The sequence below is a fragment of the Lycorma delicatula genome, chromosome 2 (genome assembly GCF_047948215.1).
Source record: "Lycorma delicatula isolate Av1 chromosome 2, ASM4794821v1, whole genome shotgun sequence".
Lineage (NCBI taxonomy): Eukaryota > Metazoa > Arthropoda > Insecta > Hemiptera > Fulgoridae > Lycorma > Lycorma delicatula.
This window is the reverse complement of record NC_134456.1, coordinates 110,727,120-110,752,129: the sequence shown is the minus strand read 5'-3', so window position 1 is coordinate 110,752,129 and position 25,010 is coordinate 110,727,120. Positions and strand designations below refer to the sequence as shown.

The 25,010-nt window shown below is 29.8% G+C and overlaps 1 protein-coding gene across 1 annotated transcript in view; it reads left to right on the top strand.

The window, feature by feature from the left end:
- The window catches only part of shv (DnaJ heat shock protein family member shriveled), a 42,458-nt gene extending 25,832 nt beyond the window's left edge, over positions 1 to 16,626 (top strand). The window contains exons 4-5 of the mRNA XM_075356053.1: positions 1,058 to 1,470; positions 6,049 to 16,626. Coding sequence (XP_075212168.1) covers positions 1,058 to 1,470; positions 6,049 to 6,113 — 478 coding nt within the window. The 3' untranslated portion in view covers positions 6,114 to 16,626. The remainder of the gene's footprint in view (positions 1 to 1,057; positions 1,471 to 6,048) is intronic.
- The last annotated feature ends 8,384 nt before the right edge of the window (positions 16,627 to 25,010 follow it).

Below are 25,010 nucleotides of genomic sequence, written 5' to 3'. Positions count from 1 at the left end.
TAGTAGTAGTAGTTGCTGTTTGTTGTTACCCTGCATTTATTTTATTTCCTTTATCAAGGTGCAGAAAACTTAAATACATAGTCCTGATTCCTCTCATTATTTATATTAGGATGTAATTTTCTTGTCTTTATGTTTCTTGAGAGTGGTTTATACAGGCAGCTTTTGGGCTTTCCAAAATTTTAAACAAAAATAGAAAATATAATTAACTGTAAAGAAATAAATTGATAATTGTGCAGTTAATGGTTTTTTCAGTTGTTTCAATTTTTACTTTTGAAAGTCAAATTTTTAATAAACTAGAAAACATATTTTCTATATTTCAGTGCATATTTAAGCTCTTTTTGAATTATAATTTTTTATTTTTTAGATTATTATTATATTATTTTGCACTTTTAAATTAAAGTTCATTCTGTTATTTTATATCATTTACAAAAATTTGGAATCATATAAAATTGTTTTTATGGTTTATTCTATCCCCTTTCAGCCAGGATCTTTCTAAGTTTTCAATTGTATTACCTTTTTAGTGGACACAGGTTTTTTTTCAGTTAGATAAATTGTTTGTTGTTTTTTCTGATAATTGATTATTGAAGAAGTCTTTTGAAGTTAAGAGTTTTCTTGTTGTTACTGTGTTTGTAATTTATTTTAAAATGTAATAAACCATCTCTACTCTACTCAGCATCTTTTCTTTACTTCTTTTTTATTTGCATCATAGTAGACATAGTGGCACAAGTAATGCTACAATGAAGTTGCATTTTTTTTTTAACCAGAAAATTGACATCAGGCAAATGACAGTTTTCAATTTTTTAACATTGTGCAGTATATTATTATTAATATACTAGTATCTTAATGTTTGTTTTCTGGGCTAGCTAGAACAAATGGTTCAAAAATTGTAATTCTTACCTTCTAAATAAAAACAACATTCTCAGTATCTACCAAACAATTTCGTAGACTATAATGCAGTGAATGATATATTAAGAATCAATGGTGTCTCAATACTTAATATTAAATAGATCTCAAGTGATTTTTTCTTCTATATTTTTTTTAAAATAAACTTTTACAGGCTCATGAATGAAGAACGAATAATAGAACTAGAAGTTGAGCAAGGTATGGTGGATGGCCAAGAAACTAGATTTGTTGCTGAGGGTGAACCTCATATTGATGGTGAACCAGGTGATCTGATCATCCGTATCAAAACATTACCCCATAAAGTGTTCGAAAGGAAAGGTGATGATCTTTATACCAATGTAACAGTATCCCTTCAAGATGCTTTGGTCGGGTTTGAGATGGAAATTACACATCTAGATGGGAGGAAAGTATTAATTAGTAGGGATAAAATAACATGGCCTGGGGCAAGAATCAGGAAAAAAGGAGAAGGGATGCCTTTATATGATGATAATAATAAACGTGGTACAATGTATATAACATTTGATATTGAATTTCCAAAAGGAGATCTATCACAGGAGGAAAAAGAAGGTAATTATTTATTTATTTACGTAATAAGCTGACATAAATTGTTTTATTCCCAACTCTGATCATATAAAAACAGGAAAAAACCAGTTGTGAAAAAAAATGACTTATGTTATTTTTATGCATCTGAAACAACTTAATCTATAACCATGAAATTAGGTATTTATTAGGAATTTTGATTTAATTTTTTTTAAAATATATATCCATTATTTCTTAATCACTAACTTTCACTTTCATTTAACCCATTATCATTAACTGTGTGCAAGTTACTGATAAACATTCTTTAGACAAATTTGAGTAATTAAATCTGTTCATTTTTCAGTAGTGATATAAAATATATGAGTTTTTTTTTTAATATCTAAAATTTTATCTCGTGTACATGTAAAATAGTTGAAATGTTCACGAATAGACTAAATGTTTAATATGTTTAGGTTTTCTATCAATTGATTATTTTCTATGTTGTAAAAAGTGAAATTGTTAACTATATGAGCATACTGGCATTCATAGAAATTTGAAATAGTAGATTGTGTTTGTCATTCCCTTTAATGTCATATTCATTCATGATTCAATATTAATATTATGATTTCATCCTTAAAATGATGATTTGACATTAAACTGGCTTTTTCTTATTTAAAATTTTTTCCCAGTAGGTTTTGAAGTACATTGTAGAATTGTGTAAAGTGAATGCCATTCTGTTAAATATTGTCTATTTAACAGGTGCGTTTCAGTTTTCCAAACAATTTTTTTTCAATATTCTTAAAAGTGTATTCAGACAAAAAATTAAACTTTTATTTCATTAGGTTTCTTCCCCTTCAACTGTTTCAGCACATCAACTTTGACTTTGTTTTCTTACTAGGTTGTAAAGTTACTTGTCCTCTTTTTACTTCCTCAGAAATGAATCATTAGCAGCTTCAGTGTCTTAAAAGTCTTTCTCTCTTAATTAATGTAAGTCATTATTTTCATCAGAGTCGGACATCTTGTAATATTCTCCTAAGTTTTGCTTATTTTAATTTCTCATTGTTAATTCTGACAAAATTGTAAATATTCCATATATAAAACTCACATAATACAGTACAATCAATTAAAAAGATGGAAACACTAACAATGTACAGTTACTTATAGCTATTAATACTTATATATAACTACTTATAGATATTAATTACTAACAGATATTAATCATTACATCTAAGTTCACCACATTTGAATGACTGATGCTTGGAAGCATAGCCTGGACCATCACATGGTTTCTGTAACCATTGATAATGAATAATTGGAAAAAAATATTTTAAGTTGTGTAAAAGTTATGTAGGTTATTGAGAAAGGGTTAAAAAAGTATTTGCCCATATCTCTTTTTTTAATTTTAGTGCATACATTTTGTAGACCTTTATTTCATTAGAAGAATTAAATATTTTTTGTCTGTTTAATGTACTAATTTTACAATTAAATATAAACATAAAAATATTTTTTGTAAATGCTAAGTCACAATTCTCATTGAATTCTGTCAGTAATGTTATTAAAATTATACTAATTTTACAGTAACAAGGTTCAATAACATAAAAACACAATTATTTCATATTTTTCCTCACTTAAACAGTGTAACATGTTGCATATTAGGTCATTTAAAAAAAAATCAAAATTTCTTCTGAATCACAGCAGTTGATAAACTTCTCCCAATCACTTATTATTTTTAAAAAAACTTGCAATAGAAAACAAAAAACAAAAAAAGCTAATTTTATAGTACACACAATGTATAAATGCTTGGGACCAAATGTTACAATGCATTTCATACATATAAACAGAATGTGTAAACACATTACGGTAATGTGATAGGAAATGGTCAGTTGCTTGCATCAGACAATGTCAACAAGATTTCATCTTCAAAATATTTTTGAAAACGTAAATTATTTGTTTCTGACGCTGCTATTCAAGATGCACGAACAAAAGTCAGAAATTGACTTGCCGTTTAATTAAAGTTTTTACTCACTCATTCAGACATAATAGTAGGCTTATAGTTAAACATAAAACTACAAATAAAAACATTAGTCTTGACAACAAAATTAATAAATTGTTTAATTTAAGTAATTTTTAAGTTATTATTTAAATGCATGTAAAAACTGAGGGTAGTATAAACATTTATATACATATTTATATAGGTAATCAGTTGTAAGTTCCTGTTAAAATCTGTCTAGTAAAAAAATTTTATTTTGTTTTGTTATGTAGAGATAGTACCACATGTCACATATTAGGTTATTTAATAAAATAACCTAATTTGATTATAACCTAATAATCAAATTAAACAGTTACTTTTTATAAAAAAAAAAAATTATTTTAATTGATGCCTTAAGTCTAGAAAAAGATAAGTCATTGTCTTCATGGTAATAAATTGTGAGATTTTGTATACAAGTTGAATCCTAGGTACTTTGATTTGAAGCTTGAGATTTTAAAGTGACCAATAACAAATACTCACTGTTATTAGTTGTACTTCTCAGAATGTAGGGTTTACTATATAAAAATAATCTTATTATTTATAGCAATAACTTTTTATTTGGAGTGGCTGTAGAGAGAAAATGTTTGAGTTAATTCAACCAAAATGCGGAAGTAAAGGAGCAAATGTTGTGTTGTTGAAAATAAAGAAAGATTTGATTAGTCTAGAACATCATACCATTTGTTACATAGAGTAGGGTGGTTCAATTGTAACAAATGACTATTCAAATTAAAATCGTATTTTATATTGCATTATATTTCATTTTTCAGACAATTTCATATACCGTTTGTTGTAGTCTGTTACGTACATTATATTATTTATTTTATATCTATTAAGTTGAATAATCTCCTTTTTACTTCCTTGTACAAAGTAAAGGACGTATTGTAATGGCGAAAAATCTTGATTTTCTGATTTTAACGTAAATATCCATTTTGACCATCCCTGAATCCGTTGTGACTAGTTTCGGCATGATGTCTGTATGTATGTATCTCACATAACCCAAAAACAATTAGCCGTTGGATGTTGAAATTTTGGATTTAGGACTGCTGTAACATCTAGTTGTGCACCTCCCTTTTTGATTGCAATAGACTGAACCAAAAGTGTCCAAAAAGCCCATATATATGAAAAATATTTTATTAATGAAATAAAATTTTATGTACTTTTCATTTTAAAAAAATCTCAGTTTATAATTTAATAGGTGTGACAAGGAAGTCATGTGGTGCCCAAATAAGATTTTTTATATTTAAACCATAAAAGTAGAAATAGAATTTTTTATGTCAAAACTCTTACCATTGAATAGCACTGTCTCAGTCTTCAACTAATCATCAGCTAAACAATTAAAATAATTATTCATTTGTCCAAAATCTAGATGGGTTCTACTGCTGACATGATAGCAAGAAAAATTTTTATTATTTATTTATATAGAATTTTGTGATTTTCATGGTGGAATGGTAGCATCTTGGCCTTTCATCTGGGGGTCCTGGGTTCTAATTCTAGTTAGGCCCAGCATATTCATACGCTACAAAATTCCATTTCCATATTCCTGCGTGCAAGCTTTTCAAAGTTTCTGTGGTGAATTAATTCATCAAGCAAAGAAAAAAAGTTTGTGACAACCACAAAATAGCTTCCTTAACACAAATAACATAACAGAAAAAATTATTCTCAGAATATATAGATCTTAAAGAACAACATATAAAAATTTTCTGGTGAATGATGAAATAAATCTGAAAAAACTGGTTAAATAGTGTTAACATTATGTGAGAAAATTGCTTAAATCATATTTTATTATTGTCAGCATCTGTGTATTGGTGACTGACAGTTTTATCTCCAAAACATAAAATTAGAAAAACAACTTGCATCAAACCTTACAAGGAATCTTAATCCTAAACAGTAGGAAACTGAAATTAGTTTACTAACAATTGAGCTTACTAATATCACAAATTGAATGCAGAAATCTTACATTTCACTGGTACTTCCAAAGATTCAATTCTAAAAAGTTCTTTCAGTTGTTTAACACTAGAACACCCAAACTGTAAGCATGTTCTGAGTATAAATATTTCTACCCAGTGAAGATTTAGTATACCACACCTAAATCCTTAAACTTGGACACTAGTTAATTTTACAATCATGGAGACTTGTGATTCTCTGTTGTGTAATTTCACAGCCAACTACATCACTTATCAGTTAACAGTTAGGTAATTATCAAACATCTCTCTTAGTTAAGTTTATACCAGTGAAAAATCCAGTCAGGTCTGGCTATAGATTTATTTCACTGCTATTCTTAATTCAAACACTTCACTTATAAATAGTTTAGTCTTTTATGATCAAGTACTTGCTGAGGAATAGTTTCAGGAGTTTATAATTGTATTAGAAATTATAGAATTGATAAACTGGACACGCAAGATATAAGCCATAAATTAAAGTTAAGACAAAAATTGTGTTATAGCTATCTTTTTTTTTCAGTGTAGAGAGCTCAGTCTTTATATTTGTTAGTGAATGGGTTAAGTTTTCTACTCAAGTGAGAATGCATTTGTAATTATAAATATTTACTATCAATCATTCTTTCTACTGAATTACCACAGTGTATGTTTTTGTTGCAGGTATCAAGAGAATACTGAATCAGAAATCAAATAATCATGTTTATAATGGACTTAGAGGATTTTAACATATTTATTTATTTATTGCAATTGAGAAGTGTAATTTTGTAAGCATGATCATAAACACATGAGTGTGAGTATGTAAATGTGTATTTGTATATTCACTTATGCTCATAATTGAGTATGAGTACTGATGCGATTGATGTCTTTTGGTTTTGTAATTTTAAGGAGTAAATCTATAAATGTGAGTGTGTGTACAGTATTTGTATGATTAATTTATTGTACTTTTTGTGATTGTTTATATTATTACATTAATGTTAGTAATATTATTTTTGTAAAGTCAGTTAGAGCATTAGTAGGCTTGTTATTGCAAAAAAAAACTCTTAAAAAGGAATGTAGCTGCAGGAGATATTTAACATTGCATGTATTTGTATATATATACATATGTATGTATATATGTAAGAAATTTTACTACTGATATTAAATATATTTCCTATTGTAATAGGAAGAGTGTCAAATTATGTTTATTATTGTGATCTCTAAAAGTGATTTTTTTTTGTCATTAAATCAGTTATTAAATAAATTTCATTGTTAAAAAAAGTGTATAACATATTCTTGTAAAATATAAACTTATTCTAACTGTAGAACTGATAATAGAATATAGAATCACTTCTATATTATAATAGTACTGATTTCTAAGACCAGGAATTGATCAGACTATTAAAGCCAAATCAATTGAAAAGTTAAGGATATAATGAATCAAACTTTAATGTAGTGGAAACCGTAAATGTAGCTTTTAATGTACCTTTTAATGTAGCTTTGTCAACATTAAAAATTAAACAATTATCTTGCATTGAAATAACCTGTTGATTAATTATAATTTAGAACAGTTCTGCCAATATGTTTTTACTGTTAGATATATAAGTTAAGATACTTTTCTGTTGCTGAACTGTTATTAGAAAATTTCATTACAGCATACACCATAGTAAGATAAAATTTAATATTCTTTCAATACAGGTTTCAACTTCTTTTTTCAATACATGTCGTGCCTGGTTGATTTCATTGCTCAAATTAGTTTTAATTGCTAGTATTGTAGTTTATTTTATAATTTGTAATTGACAAAACTAGAAAATTTTAAATTTTTCTTATATATAAAATGTTATTAATATCAATTTAAGTTAGAATGTGATTTAAAATATTCATAATAGTATCATCCTATTCAAGATGTAACAGATTGATTTTTTAATGTTGTAAAAACAATCTTTATGCGACTACCTGCTCACTCTTTTCTTAAACTCTAAGCTTTCTTCTTACCTTAAATATACAGATAATTTTTTAACTGTATATAATGCTGACTTCTCAAAGTTGTTTTATGCTAATCAAGCAGGGTCTTCTTGTTTGGTGTTATGCGCAGTTCTATATCTAATTCCTATTCATTCTAGATTTATAAGCAGAAAATTCCCAGAGATGCAACATAAATTTTGATGGACAGGCAAAGTATTATTACTTTGTCTGTGGCTTAAATATCTATAGGAATTTATAACTTTTTTTTTTTAAAATACTTTCAGAAAAATAAGAGAGATGGTCCTCAGAGAATGATACCGCATAAATATTGACTCATTATATGTGATCCAGATAGGGAAAAGAAACTTCTTGCTTCAAACTGAACAATTTTTGATGTCATGCTTATTTGTAAGAGCATAAAATTCTGAATAATGCAATTCTAAAGTTTTATAACAGTTTTCTTACTTATTACTTTAAATGAGTGTTAAAGAAGATTCTATAATGATAACTGTTTTGGAATATTTTATTGCTTTTCTTGCTATACACACAAATAAAAAAAAAGGTAAAAAATGACTTATAAACTAGATTAAAATTCTTATGATAATTGTGTATCACAGACATAAGTTCATTAATCACTTATCAGGGCAGTTCAAACATAATCAGTTTTTTATATTAATTTTATATTTAAGATAAATTTTATAATATTTTTTAATAAACCAAAATCAAGAAACTACTTTTTCTGCGTCACAGGTTACTTTTTCCATTTCTGAGTCACAGGTTGCTCTTGCAGATTTTCATTTTTCTCCTCTTCTTCTACTTGTCCACACAGTTGGCCTTAAAATTGGTCTTCACAGTATGATATGATATTTTTGTACAAGTGCTTTTTATGTTCTTTATTCAAGCCAATAGGAGTCATTTCTTGTAGATTAGTATCTGTGATTTTATTTTTGTCAGTAATGACATGCAAGGTGACCTTTCCTATCCATTCTTCACTAAATTCAAATTGAAGGTATTTAGTAAGATTTGGAACTCTTTTCCATCCTTGATTTTGGAAATAATCTTCCCAATCATACACCTTAATATTCACCTCTCCCTTTTTCATTGCCAACAAATACAACAGAATTTATTTTAGATGTCACAGTAGATTCTTCAACAACTGTAGCTAACTCTGAATTGATGATACAAATGTATTTTTGAACTTTTTTTGTAATTAACCAAAGGCCTAGACACACAAAAACTTAGTATGACTCATAGCAAAAATAATAAAATTATTTTCTTATTTTATTGCAGATATGCCATAAGTATATTATTCTTTTTTTTCTGAGCCATGCAATTATCTGTATGGATGTACATTACTTTTTAACCATGACTGTAATTTTTTAAGTAATTATCAAACAAACTTACTATCAACATTAAATTAAATTTGCCCCTTTACAAACCCTTGTGCTCTCAGGAATGAAGTAATTGTTTCACACATAATACCAAAAATTTCTACTTTAAACACAGTTAAAAAGTACAGTTGGCCAGGTTATAACGGGTTGGAAGGTATGTGCACCTGCTGGGCCATGTTAAAACTATAATGAAGTGAAGAATTTAGGGAACATGAATTTGGTGTATTACTGCAATGAAATTGGAACCCATCTTTTGAATCTGTAATAACAGTGCGATAATTATCTCTTTCCTTAGCTACAAATTCTAAATGACTTCTTATAGCCAATACATTTTCCAGTTTTTCTTGTTCAGATGCAAATAATAGTTTATTTAGGCTTGTATAATTTGGCTGACAAATTTTATACGAATCATATTTAGGATTCATGTACAATATCACTGCAAGTCTGTTTCCCAGTGGAATTAAACACACCAATTGATTCAGGTTTTTCATGAAGCACTAACAATGAATCACTGTATTTATTATACACAGTTGTTTTTTATCACTTGTTAAAATTTAATTTGTATCATTTTGTAAAATTCTGGCATTACATTTTTAAGGGCTGGGATCCTACCAGGTAAAAACTGCATGTTATTCAGCATAACTTTTAATGAACTTAACAAGTTCAATAGATTTAAAAGGTGTTTTGTTTGATGGACATCTACCAGAGCTTCCATGGTTTTTTGCTATTCTGCCAGAGTCATTGTAATGTTTTGTCATTCTTTTAAATTTTTTTATTTGTTATGTGATGAGCAAACAAGTACATTTCTGTGCAAACATTTAGCCCTTTTAATAAAAATTTTGTCCCGGAAAATTTACGAACATTTTGAATGTTGTGTGTACAAGCAATCATTTCTCTGTCATTTGTAAGGTGTCTAAGTTGTCCTGATGACTAACTGATCTAACCTATTGATATTATTTTCATAGTAATCTAATTGACTGTATTCATCCCTCATCTCAGTTACATCTTGGATAGCAGTTGTTTACTACAAAAATTATTAAAAGTTTTATATCCACAACCTTTTTGTAAAAAAACTGGCTACAATTAACTGGGGATCTTGTTCTGATGAAAACTGACCTGTTTCCAGCAAATTATAATTAAAATCTCCTCCCATTAAATTATCTCCTCCATCATTTTCATCAATTACAGAAACTGGTTCTTTAGCTGCCAGTTGAATAATTTTCTTCAATATTTTCAATTGATTGGTCAGTATTTTCAATAGAAATGCTTATTTCACTAACACCTAATAATTTAGGGGTCAATTCGTCTGAACTAGTGTTATGATCACTTTCACAACCGCACTCTCTCAAAAAATACTCATTAATGATGTTATAATCATCATCAGGTATATCATAATATACAACAGTTATACAAAACTTTTAAAATTCTATTTTTACCCATTTTGATAACCATACATTAACCTGAAACACATTCATAACAAAACTACAAGTGACAAGATTTGTCCATACAACAGGTCAGCCAACTAAAATTTTGCATTTGAAAATTCTTCATTACAAAACTATTTAAAAAATCAAAAGTACTGTAATTAAATAAATTGAATCAAAATTGAATTAACATTTAACACCTTTCAATGACGTTAAAAATAAAATAAAAAAGTATTTGTATTACACTTCAAAAAGGGTCCTGCTGTCGTTATGGTAATTTGTGGTATTGCCGGCAACAGGTCCCTTTTCAAAAACATGGCATTAGTTAAATAATTAGACACTTAGCCTATCTAGCGAAGTAATTTTTAACTACAACCTAGTTTAAATGAAACAGAAAGAATCACAGTATCTGATACAGCTAAAAACAGAAAATCTATATTTTTGACCTTATACTAGTTTATTCTCTGTACTTGTAAATAACAGTTCCTGACAAGAGGTCCCTTTTCGCAGTTCAGGTCACATATGTTCTACTTCTGTGATGATTCCTACTTCTGTAGTCGTAAAAGAACAGTTTGTTCAGAAAACTGTACACTGAATTATGAAAGTGTAATGAACTTTCTTAATTATACTTACAGTTTATAAAAGGTGTTGCAAATGACCTCCTCCAACATCAATACAACACTGCACACAATCAATTTGTTTTCAAACACTTAAACCAGCTGATGTACTGGAACGTCTCATACATATGCCATTATTGCAGTTTTTAGTTCGTCAATTTAGCTGAACTCAACTCTCTGTTGTGATACACTGCTTGTTTCACTGCCTGCCATATAAAATAATCTAAGGGAGTGAGATCGGGCAGTCATACAGGCCACAAACCCCTCAAAATGATTCATTCATTAAAGATATTTAGTAAAAGAGTCATTGACCTGTTAGCTGTAAGCATTGTGGCGCCATCTTGTTGAAACCAACTGCGGTTGATTTCTACTTCTATTAATTGATTAATGAAGTTTGTTAAAGCAGTACAGTAACGATCACTATTAACTGTATTTTCAAAAAATATCAGATCCACAGTACACATTCTGCTCACACCGACCCAGACCCCAACTTTCAATTCATGTAATTTATGGGGGTTAGTTGTCGAGGATACCTATGGAATTTTTGTCAATAAAACATTTAAATCATTTATAATTTAGTCTTTTGGCATGATCTGTAGGTTTCAGTTCATGAACATACATTATGCTTAGGAAAAGTTTCAGTTCTATTCTTACAGCTTTATATGCAGTAGCAAATCTGATGTCTTACTGCTGTGCTAACTTACATATTGACTTTGATGGACTTTCAGCCGTAGTGTTATCAAGCAGATTCTGTTTAGGTGGTCTTCCACTTTGATTAGCATCAACAGAGTCTGTTGCCTGAAATTTTTCGAAGAGTTCAAACTGCATTGCGGTGAGGAACAGGAGTGTTCAGAAACTTTTAACAAAACTTGTGCTTCACTAAATCAGTATACTTATCACCTTCATGAAAGAGATATTCAACGAGAAAAATGCATTCCTCTACTAAAAGAACCACATTTTTCGCAACTATTGATTCCAATAAACGAAACGAAGCACGTTCAGTCACAACTCAGCAACTGAAATTTTGGTTTATTACTGAGCAACACCCAATGAATCCACAAGGCAACCATCCTAACGCCAAAAGAACAGAATGCACCACATAATTCTAAAGCATACTGCCGAGTGACTTTATGAATGCACTGTAGAATTTTCTTTAATTGAAATATGGAACAATAAACCTTGCTACTTGCTTTATTTGGGACTGTCATAGTATGCCTTTATCCACAACAAAACCTTAGACACAAACTTTAGTAGTACCCCCATTATTAATGGTTTATTATCTATGAAACATTAATTTTTTTGTTTATTCTACATTGTTTAATTTTCAAATTTAAATAAAATTTAAATTTAAATTTTATTTTAAATTTATTTAAATTTAAATATAATTTAGATTTTCATGAAGTTATATTTAATGTTAAATGATTTCTTGTATACTGTTCAGTAGTGATTTTTCATGAGATCACATAGCATCTTATTAAACTGATAAGAAGTTTGCAGACAGCTGTAAATAGTACTGGAAAAACTTCTCTCTTTATCAATGGGTGATTTATAAAATCATAATATTCTTAGTAAGGTTCCTTTAAGAAGTTCTGCTGTTTATCATTAGTTAGCATTATTTAGTTGGCGAGCAAAAAGTCTATAATTGATTTTATTATTGTTTGAACAGACAACTAGATGATGATGATGATGATGATGGCAATCAGTAGATGGCTTTAGATGTAAGTTATGTAGCGGTTGAGTTTTTCTGATAACAATTAATTGTCCAGGATGTACAGCATTTAAGGCTTGATAATAATTTATTTTAATTAAATTTATTTTTTTTAAAATAAATATAATACAATTAATGTTTTTGTTGATTGTACAATAAGAAGATTTTATTTATAGTATATAAACATATATTTGAAAACATACAAAATAATCTGTTTAGTTGTTTCTTTTATTTTACTAGTAGAACAACAACTTTTGGCATCATATACTTACATTATGATATTTATATGTACACATATATTACATTTTAAACATCAAACAATAAAATTTTCGTCAAACATTGAAAGTAATTTAAAAATAATATACAGTTAAATTTATGATCTTGGTCCATTTCAGATTTCATCCTGGTTAAAATATGAATTATATGTTAAAACATAAAATTTCAGTATACAATATACAGCGCATTCACAACATAAACTTATACTATTTACAATGTCATATAGTTCCAGTACATAGGTTTGTGAAATAACTTGGCAAATCCATCACAGTATCATAAACAAGCATATATAAAAATTAGCACATAAAATAAACACATGTTCATGCATGAGCTTCTAAAATATCGTAACAATTCTAGCTTAAAAAATAACAGCCTAGTTTAAAAAATCAACATCTTTCATTTTATTTGCAAGTAGTTAGATATTGGTGAATCTCTGATACCATCAGCATGCATAAACAGCCTGTAATTCCTTATTGACGCAATAGATCTCTAAATTCCAGAATCAAGACATCTCCATCCCATAATGATGCAGAAGCCTGTAGATATGTAGTCCATTTGCTTCCTTTTTCTTGTATTAATTTTCATAAGTTGTACTGTTTCTCTTAAGTATCGGGCATTATAAAACTTCTCTTAACTAGATACCTACCTTCTTTGGACATTCTTAATCTGGTCAATAGCTTATAAAAAGCCACTACTCCAAATGGCAGCAAAAATCATATAATTTTTTTATACCTGTAATTTATTTTTGTCAGGCTGATGGAATTTCCTGCTGATCTGTTTAATGAAAGTAAGTTTTCTTGTAACCTTTGGTGTTATTTTGTTAAGTATGTGTGAAGAAAAACTCTGAATCAATCCCTACTATATAAGAGCATTAACACAAAAGAGGACTACCGCAAACACAATTAGTGTACTGTGTTTAATAACAGTTTTTTCTGGAAAATTGATCAAAAAAACTATTTTTCAAAGGCATTAAGTTATCAGACCACACAACAACCTGGCTATATCTTCCTGCTGACATAACTTGTGTTCTATAGTATCAACAACTCTACAAATCTTCAAGATATCTTTGTATAAAATGTGTATAATTGATATGCTTATAGATAATGAACAGTAGAGGTGTACAGTTTGAACCCTATAGTTGCAACCAATTTGTAACTGAACTCCAGAACTGAAATTAAAAACAAACTAAGTATCGGTGCAATGAGCTCACTCTAGAACCTTGATTGAAATGTGAGATCATACATTCACTTCAGCAGCAGCTCTAGTGTTTAATTTTCAAACAGCTTTAATAACTTCATTAGCCTTGCCATTGGAATATACAAAGGCTTGCCTATAATGTCAATTTCATCTTGACATTATATTATCTGTATATCAATCCAGTCTTCTACTAGATTGATATACAGATTTACTGATCAGATATAATTTCTAAAGTTGTTGCCAGGAGCCCAGATTTTGTCATCAACTTATTATTTATTGATCCTATGCATGAATTATTTAAAATATCTTTGAAAAAATGTTGATTTGAAGCAAAGATTATTTTCTGCATCATGAGTTCTTTTAATTGGGTCCCTTGTTAACTGCTTAACCAATCAATTGGAATTAGAGAATTCATGAAAGTGCTCCTTCCTGGCTATTACTTATTTTTCTGACTACTTATTTTTTAAACAAACAATCAGTTTCCTAGAAAATCATCCATTAAACCTGCTTTTACACAAACAGAAAATTGAATTTTCTGATTAGTAATCACAACAAATGTACCAGTAAGCTTTACCATTGCATTAGACGCTTCAGTAGCTTTGTACAAGAATCCCGATTAGACCATACACCAAATAGCATGCATGTCATATGCATTGAAAAAGACAAGTACTGTCACAATCAGAGGATCATATGGTACATCCAGAATAACAAGATGATCTGTGTGTAAGATAATAGTGGTGTTGCAGTTCACCATGACCAAGTCCATTACAGATTTGCCTTTAACAGAAATGACATGATTGATCTAAATCAGATTTATGTTGTCTAAAAAATCAAAAAGAAACTACCGTTTCTTTTGCATAGTAATGAACTTTACATACAAGTTTCTCATCTTCTGATATACAATTGTAATATATTTACTCATCCATAGTGGTGGAAAATCTGCTCTAAAATAAGGATTTTCCACAGTAAACTATCTTGTGATCCAAACATATTCATGTGAGTTCAACCACAACACAGTCCTCTACTTATCTGAGATCAGTCCTAATAAAGAGATATTATTGCTAACTGCAATTAACAAGCTACCTTCACTGGATTTGCAAGATTGATGGAGATGTCTGTCCAAACTAAAAACCGTGTAACTACCAAGGAAATCTGTATAATCAGGGAGTCAAATTATTCTTTAAAAAAAAATTAGATTCTGTGGCTGCTAAGTAGGTTGTACATTATTAGCTACAGTCACAAAAAAATGAACTTTTGTTGATAGCTGTATCATGTTCTGATATAAAACAATGAACTCAGTTTGAGACAATAATAGTATGGATCTCATGCAAACAAACACATCACCATGAGACCATATCATTTTCATTTCTTTTATCTTACAACTGTAAGATAAAGATTGGAAGCCTGTAGCTTTCCATGAAATAAAAGAGCAAAAACCCCTTCTGTCTGTTATCAGTTTTCTTCAACATTTCAAACTCATTTACTTCAACAGACACATGGAACATGCTACATTTATCAGGAAACTTATTAGTCATCTTCATATACTGCAAATATTCTATTGAAACTTTCTCCTTGATGAAATCAGACAGTTGTATGCTAGTAAGAACAGAATAGTACTCTATTTTTTTTTTTTAACAGTAACATTCTCAGTGGAATGCATTCCAAAAATTCTTAGCACTCCTACTTACTGGCTTCATATTTGATACACCACTTTGTTGGACATTACTCTTCTTAAAAAGTATTTCCATTGCCTTCCTTCTTTATTATTTTGAGACTTGACTCTTTTCCTCTTGTTTTAATGTTATTGCTTTTACTGTATTCATACAATTAAGTCACATCTTAGTCATTATTACGATGCACATATTACATAATTATTACAGTAAATAAAATTTTTATCAGTTTATATGGTATACTATTATATCACTTCGTAGTAGATGAATTCATAATTAATAAATTGTAATTGCTATTATTTTATATCAATAATTGTATGCAACTGTATGTATTAAAACAATATGATATTAAGGTTAATATCATATTATTAAGAAAAGAATAAATCAGGTAATATAATTAATACACAGTATTTCCAAAAATATTTATAAATATTACATCATAATTAATTGCATTAAAAAACAAACAAAGATTTCAGTTATGGTTAGATCATGAAGTGTTATTTGAAAACTCATAAGATTCTTAAAAGTATCTTTACTTCATCTAACATTGCCAGTAGTACTATGGGGACCCACTTTACAAATTTTACATTGATGGCCCTACATGTTCCTCGTATAAATTCAATAGTAGGTGAAAGTTCCTTTTTATCGTGATGCTGTATTTTAATCTTGGGACAAAAGTTTTGTCACAAATATATAATAGGCTATTTATTTAAAATCTTTATTTTGTTTTCTGAATTATAAAAGCACTGTTACTGCCTTGATCTATTGTGTAAATGGTGAACAGTTTATAGTTTAGTTTTAAGTCAACTTGGAATGTGATTCATTATACTAAAGAGCTTGGGTTTTTATTCTATATACAGTTTATTATTTTTATTTAAATTAATATCATTTTGTTAATTTATTGTTGGACTCAATTTTGGCCGACTTATATAATGAGAATTTTTTATAAAGTATTTGTAAACATTGTAATAATATTGTAAATACTAATAGATAAGATGAATTGTTTATTTATGACATATATATTTAATTTCACATACCTTTACCTTTGTATGAAAAACTTTCTTTAAGATAAATACTGATAGCTAAGGAAAGCTAATTATTGCCTAATACTTGTAACCTAATGAAGTTATGTTACTTTAAGCTTTGATTCACATGGATATTTAGTAAAAATGCATCAACAATAAATACTATACAGATATATAAAATTCTTACTAAAGAGTTCCTGATTCCACTTAAAATGTAAAAAAAAAACTGATGAACTTCTTGCAAATTGTACCAACATTAATATTTTTATAATGTTTTTGTAATATTTCATCCAGATTTTATTTACCACATTCCAGACATTTTCATTCACTATTATGAATTTACACAGTGATATCTAACAGGTGGATAATTAATTATTTATTTATAAATATATTTATTTCTACCTGTATTTGTAGAACTGTACTTAAAAGGTTGGAGCATTTTGTTAAAGAATTCCAAACTTGGATTTGAAAATTTTTAACTTTATTTTTTGTATTGAATCATATATTAGATTTGTTAATGTAGAACTTCATCCTGTGATTTTATGCACAGCTTGGTAGATGAATAATTCTCCTAAAATTCACTTTGTTGTAAGGTGCAGATTTATATTGATTTATTTTTTAGTCCATTCAAATGAAAGATCTTGTTATTAAACAGTAGTGTAAACTTTATAAATTTACCCTCCATAATTACATCAAGAACTGTAAGACAATGTTTTAATATTATTTTTTACTGAAAATGTTACATTCAGTGAAGTTCATACTATTTTTCTGACCTTGACCCAGTGATAATTAAGATCAGTTTTAATTATGTGCAAATGCTGAAGATGAGTTTTAAGATAGATTAATAATAAATAGCAGGTTTTTAGAAAACATAATGCAATATTGATTGATTGGACTGAGGTTTATAAATGGTAGTATATTATAAAATATTAAGGCATATTTATGATTAGTTTGGATTTTGTTTTTTCTATTGTAAAATTAAATTTAGATTTAAAAGATGGTTTCATGAAAGCACCAAAAACTAGAAATTACTTGTGACTTCATTATAAAGAAAAAAGGGTTTTCTTAATAATGATGAAGATTTTTAATAAATGTAAGAAAAACATAGAAACTTCTAAAATTATTGACCATATGGAATATAATCAGTTTCCTTGTTTATAAACATAAAAATAGAGTTGAATTATTATGAATAAAGTCAGGTAATTACCTTTGCTGAAAAAGTTGTCTAAGGATTATGTGACCAATTTATTGATAATGTAAATAATAAATATTATTTACTAATAATTTTGAAAATTTTAGTAATGTTACTGGTAAAAGTTCTGCTGTTTTCAATTCAGTAACTGACCTCTTGTCAGTTATGATACCTGCTTACTTCTAACACAGTAGAGAGAAGAAATCATTGCCATTAATCAAGATTATCATATCAGTTCCCTTACATCCCATCCCACCTACAAATATCTAATATGTTTAATATTACATTAAATGTACGTTTAATACTAAATTAAATGTATTATATCTGCTTAATACTGCATTTCCAATACTATACTACTTCCGAAAGAGGTCATTTCACAACTACTCCTTTGCAATCTGAGACTTTCCAACAGTCTTCAGATGAGTGATCAACCTCCTAGCATGGAATTTATATTAGTGTAATAAAGAGGTGACTGATATTTTTGATGTCATTCATCTTTCCTTCAAGTAGTTTAGTCAGCATTAATGCAACTCCAATGACCATAATAAAAGTAAGGCTATCCATAACTATGTAATTTGTACAACAAATCTGTAGAAATTGGCCATAATTTGTAGGAGTTGGGATCTCTGATGGAATGATAATACAAGTGTGATATCTTGCTCCTCTTTGCAAAGTTATTTCTTTCTAAAAAGATGAATAGAAAAACATACTAATATACTTGCTTATAGTAAGTAAGATTTGTACTTTTACTTATACTTTTCCAAATCTCACATCTGCAATTAGTGTCAAACAATTGACAAAATTATGTCGGCCGACTACGATTCATATTTTAATAACTGCCCATTTACGACCTGGCAGGTACACTACCAGCTAAAGACTGCTGCTGTTTGGTATTAAACTGAATAAAAAACAGTTTTGCGGTACAACCAATCAATTACTGCTGGAAGGATTTTCAACTGCAGAGCCAAAAATGAGGTGAGTTCTAATGTCTGAAAATATATGTTTCAGCTACAGTTTTTAGTACAATTACTTCTTTTTTTAAGTACAAAATTTCTTGTTACAATATCATAATGGCAAATTTTTTAGCTTTATATGAGGAACCAGTATTTCTCAGAATTGTGTAAATCTTCCAAAGAACTGCAATGGCTTTTTTTGTGCTTTTAAAGACAACATAGTGTATTCACTTGTGAATAGTCACTGAATGAGATGGGAAGATATGAGATCGATACTTCAAAGCTATCATCACATGGATAGACTGCCATTTTTGTTCTTAGTTTTAGCAAAATAGTTAAAAATAAATATCCTATCACATAAAACCTCTGTGCTAACTCACTCTACCTTAGGATTTACACAAAATAATTCTGGATCTTTCACAGCAAACTGATTAGATGTCATATCCATTGAGGAAGTATAACAGACCCTAAGTCGAAAATGCATTTTTTTTTTATACCAAAAGATAAAACTTTCACAATAATGCATATACCAATTAAATATGATGGTATCCAAATGAGGAATTATTAGAGACCAAAATTTAAATTTAGACTCCAAAATTTGGATGGATGATTGATTCTGTGATCAGCAGTACAAGTGGCAGTTATATCAACATTCAAATGCATTGCAGTGACACTTGCTTCTTTTAAAACAGCAGTTGTGATGTTCTCCACATCTTCTCAATGAACTCATAGCATGTCAAGAATAGTTTGAATGTGTTGGTTGGCTTTGATTATTGTCAATTGTCTTCAATGGAAATGCATTTGCTGTGGGTTCCAGTATAGCGCAATACTTAGCAATTAATACTACTGACACAATGAATGATCTGCATGCATTTAATAAGCATTTTTTCTTGCTGCATTTGCCTCTTCAGTTAAGGTCTCTAATGCATTAAAAATATCAATGAAGTGATCCTTAAAGCCCAATAGCTCTAGTATTTCTTACTACCTAGTCTCACACAATTTAGGAATGCTAGCAATAAGCTAGCGTCATAAAATGGACTTGCAAAAAAAGTTATTATCTCCTTAATAATTCCAATGCAGTTTCAAATTTCTGGGATAACATTTAAATCATTCACGACAAGATTAAGCTTGTGACAAAAGCAATGGAAATAGAAGGCTTTTTTTCTTAAAACACCTGCATACCTCCTTTCCTCAGACTTTGTGGAACATCTGTTGAACCCTAACCCCACACACTTATCAAGGTCTAGGTTTAAGTCTGTCACAAAATCCTCAATGACTCTGGCAATATTTATGTCATTAAGAAGCTTTACGAAGCCTAAAAATTTTTTTTTATTTTGTTGGCTGTTTCATTGAAGGAATGTAACAGACATCAGAAATATCTGTGAGGTAATCATGTCGGCCAAAAAAAAATGACACAGGAAACAATTACAGGCATGAAAATTGGAGTTAGATGTCCACTGGAACGATTTTGCAGATTCCATTGTAGTCTGATGTTCCTGGGATTGTATATGTGCTTTGCAATAATCATGCATGTCCTTGTACTTAGCGAAAGATCTGATGGAAAAAGAAACCCAACTACTTCTAATCATTCTGGCTGACGGCGGAAACAACACACAATATTTACAGAAAGTACCTTTGAGTCACTTGAGGAAGTTAGCCATGGGGAATATGGATCTAGCCACTGGTGATTGTATTTCCTCTTGAGGCATTTGGCATTTGCTGCAAAATCGTTCTTTGAAGATACCCAGACATTTTCCAAGAGAGTTTTCGTATCAACCAGCATAGTACTCACCAGACCGGCAAATTTTCCAATATCATCTTCATGACAACCATTGTCTTCACTTTCACTGTGTTGCACATTGACTGGAACCGTAGAAGAAGATTCCGCAGTCATAGTGTTTGGACCAGAGGATGGTTATACTTACTTGTCTTCATCATCATTGCTGCTGATTGCATTTTTTTTCGTTTTAAATTCACTGCGAAAAAACAAATTTAATTTGACCAAATGTTGATGTGGACGTGGATAAAAACCATCTCACTGCATTGGTTTGACAAGGAAGGCTATCTGACATTTTGTCGAAATTGAGTTTTATATGGTATATGACTATCCAAGTTGAACTTAATTCAAAGATGGAAGAATTATCAACAGAAAGTTTATCAGACATACAAACTTTTTTTAAAAACAACTCTGTGACTTAGGGACCCCCCCCAAAATGGATATTTCCATACATCCATATCAAATCATAAATTTGTCACAAGGTTTTTTCCTCGTCTGACGACGAATTCAAGCTAAACTAAGATAACGAGCCAATTTTACCAATATAAAATCCGAGCAATTGCCAAAAGCAATATTGGTAATTAGGCTATGTTTTGAATTAGTTTTAATTGTTCATCAAAAATATTGATTATTTAGAAGAACGTAACAAAAATGATAAAGTTAAATAAGAAACTCTATTGTATGTTGAAAGAATAGCTAGTGGCATAACTCTTGCAAGCATAGAAAGGTAATCAAAAATAATTAAATGATAATTTGAAGAATAACAAATTTTAAGTTGCATGCTCTTAAAGTAAGTGCTGCGCTTATTTTGTAGTTTCTCCAAAAATGTTTAATTAAAAATTTTTCAAAAATTTGTTTTTTTTCCATATTGGAAGGGGGCAGCTGCCCCCCTCTGGATACGCCCATTTTAACAATATTAGGCTTAACACCTTCGTGATGCTTGTGGAGCCACAGCCGATCCAGGAGTTTGGAAATTTTTAGGAAATCATGCACTAGTACTAAATGAGGTAAAGCCCTGACTTGTGGAGCTCCACAAAATATTATCCAACCTTTCATAAGTGTTGAAAGATGTACTCCATCTAACTACAATATCGATATAAATTTGAAGCAGTCTATAATCATTGAAATAATTGACTGGTCTACAAATTTCAATGCCATTGAAAAACAATAAATAGTTAAAAAAGGCTTTTGTTCATACTGTCAAAATCATGATTCGCATCAGAATGACATTAACATGAAAGAAAAATAATCAGCAAATGCTTTGGATTACCGCTAGGAATCTCTTACACATTCATTACAAACGCAAAGATCAGACAAAGATTGGTTTTACAGGTCTCTTTGCTGTCAACGGAAGTTCAAAACTTTTTTACATTACAGAGAATATTCTCCTACACATCATCCGTATGTTAAGTATATATGCGAATGTAATATCACGCTTAAGAGCGCATCTCAAATCCAACATTTGTTTCAATAATATCAAAAGTACTGTTTCTTTCGAGAAACCTTATTTTTCAGTTTAATTGTTAATATAATTGTTCGATTAAACCAAAGAAGGTATTTAACTGCACTATTGAATTCTGATGTACAACCGTAAATTGCTTAATACAATACGTAGTATCATCAATACCCATATAATTGCACAAACTATTCAAATCAGTATTCCTTGAATTACAGTAAGCAAATAAAAATTAGCCTTCTTAAAATTAATATAAAATTAACGGGTGAAAATTTATTTATAGAGAATTCAAAATCAAGGCTCCCCGTTTGGGAATCGAGTGAATCTGCCAAAAATGCAAGAAAACAACAAATGGGAATTATTTTTTTTAAAAGTTATATGGTCATTAACCCTCGCCTATTCTTGAAAAAAAGATAGTAAAATCACTAATAGGATCGTAAGATATAAGGTTCTAAGGGCCTTTATATTTTAAATACAACACAAAACTAAAACATTAAACCAACAGTAAAATAGAATAAAGTACACAAAAGTCATGACAATAGCATATAATTCTGAAAACTCTATGGTTTGGTGAATTTGCTTTCACATAGAGGATTCTCAGTCAAACATAACTCATATTGATTTCATCGAAGGCTTACTAATAAACTTGTTAGTAGTTCGCTAGCATTTTGATAAGCAACTACTTTTCTTCTTTGCCATTTTCTAAATTGCAGCAATATTTTTTCACAATTTGAACCTCTTTCTGAGTTTTCATATTAAGTTCACTCTTCCAGAAGATGCTTAACAGTAAATGGTTTATCACACATTGGTCTTTCTTCGCCGGTTAACAAATATAAAGTTGTTATTCGTGTGTAAACGATTGTGAGTCTGGTCATTACCACTTGTTCTCTTTGAGTCACTTTCGCGTCGCTCTTCCCCTTATATGGAATAGTTTTAATTGCATTTACTTTCGTATTTAGTCTTCTATATTCATTACTCCACGTGTTTCTGAGTGTTAGCCAATTTTTAACGTCTGCCACACCAATAGGATTATATCCATCCATATTCTCACAAATTGTTCCTGTTCTGGTAGCTTTGTCTGCACTTTCATTTCCTAAGATTTCAGCATGCCCTGGAGTCCGCACAAATACGCATCACTGTCCCGGTCGATTTCATACATACAGAATGAACAGGATGTTTGGAAGGACATTTCTCAATGTTATTGTTCCGAATAACAATTAGTCCGCTTATAGAGTCGGAACATAAAAGTACTCTCTCTTTGCAGAAATATTCTGTGTAGCAAACTGCTTGCTGTAGAGCAATAAGCTCTGCCATGTAAATAGTGGTCATATCTGGAAGTTTCATGAATGAGCATTTCCTCTTACGTATGTAGAGCATCCAACACCATATCAGTTTTAGAACCATCAGTATAAATTTTTATTTATCATGACGCGAAGATAAGAAGAGGGTACTTTTCTAAAATTCAAACGTGTCAATTATTTATCATTTATTCAGATTTTTACAGTAGCGCACGTCATGGAAAAGGGAGTAGTTACCGGTAACTACTGGGGTCGATCAATTTTTTTTTTTTTTGAAGTGGAACAATATTGCTTTCTTCCACTACTGTGGATATATTCCATCCTGCCATATCCGATTAAGTTTTGCAGCAGTGCTTAGCTTTCAGATCATGACGTAATGCATTTCACCTACACCATATGGTATATTGTCGGTTTTCTCCAACACTTTCACAATTTCAAAAGATATAAAGCAAGAAAAATTCATTTTGGTTCCAAAATTTAGGTGACCCTCAAGTTTTTTTTTATTTTGGAAGAATTTATCATAATTAGCAATTTTGCTGGCTTCTTCGAATTGATTAGCTAATAATTCAGCAATTTCATCTGGCATATTTATAAGTTCAGCTTCATATTGAAGGCAATTTATGGGAGCAACATTTGGAATTTAGCCCACAGATAGCGTTCACTTTCTTCCAAACGTCCAATGCAGTCATGTTTCTGCTAATAGAAAACACGTATTGTCAAGATCGTTTTTTTGAATATTTAATCGGCTGTTCGATCATAATTAAACTAAACATATCTTCTTTTGTTGATTTCAGCACGGTAGCTCCGCTTGAAATGTGTATGCCAGAACTGCAACGTTCAGTGATAAGATATTTGTTATCAGATGTGAAATCGGCGGAAATTTACTCAAGAATGTTGAAATAGTACAGAGAAAAGTATGCAGTAACGAGTACAGTTGGGTGGAACACTTTAATTCGGGTGGAAGTGCGACTGATCTCCATCGCTCTTGAAAACTAGTTGAAGTTTCGACTACCACGCTCCAAAATCTCATAAATAATCTTATTCGTGAAGACAGGCGAGTAAAAATTACGGATCTTTTTTTACTTCCCCACAATAGTTTTTTTTATTTTTTTATGTTACGTTATATATTGGTCTCTGATAGCCACTTTTTTAAATTTTTCTTCCAAATCATTGGGTATTTGAAGAGAAATTATAAATATAATCTAACCTACACTTGCTAACCTTGAATAATGAGTGTAGGTTAGTTTTGTTAGATTATGTTTACAATTTCTCTGGAAATACCCACTGATTTGGAAGAAAAAATATAATATGCAACATAAAAAAAAAAAAAAACCATTGTGGGGAAACAGAAAAGACCCAAAATTTCTCGCTTTGCTAGTTTGTGTATTATTAAAAGTTGGAACTGCACATTCAATCACTCATGACGTGCCGAATTTTCGCAAAACGTATTCAAGATGGGTTCCAAGACAGTTGACTCAAACCCATCACTCAGAATGGGACACGATCAAGTTGGGATGGGAGGTGTTGTCACATATTTCTTACAGCCCAGACCTCACCCCATCCGATTTTCATTTGTTCGGTTCGCTCAAAGACTTTTTACACAGCAAGAAGTTTGACAATGAAGCGGTCAAAAAGCAGTACACGGACGTTTCAAACAGAAAGGTTAAGACACTGTGTGAATCAGGAAGCTCACAGAA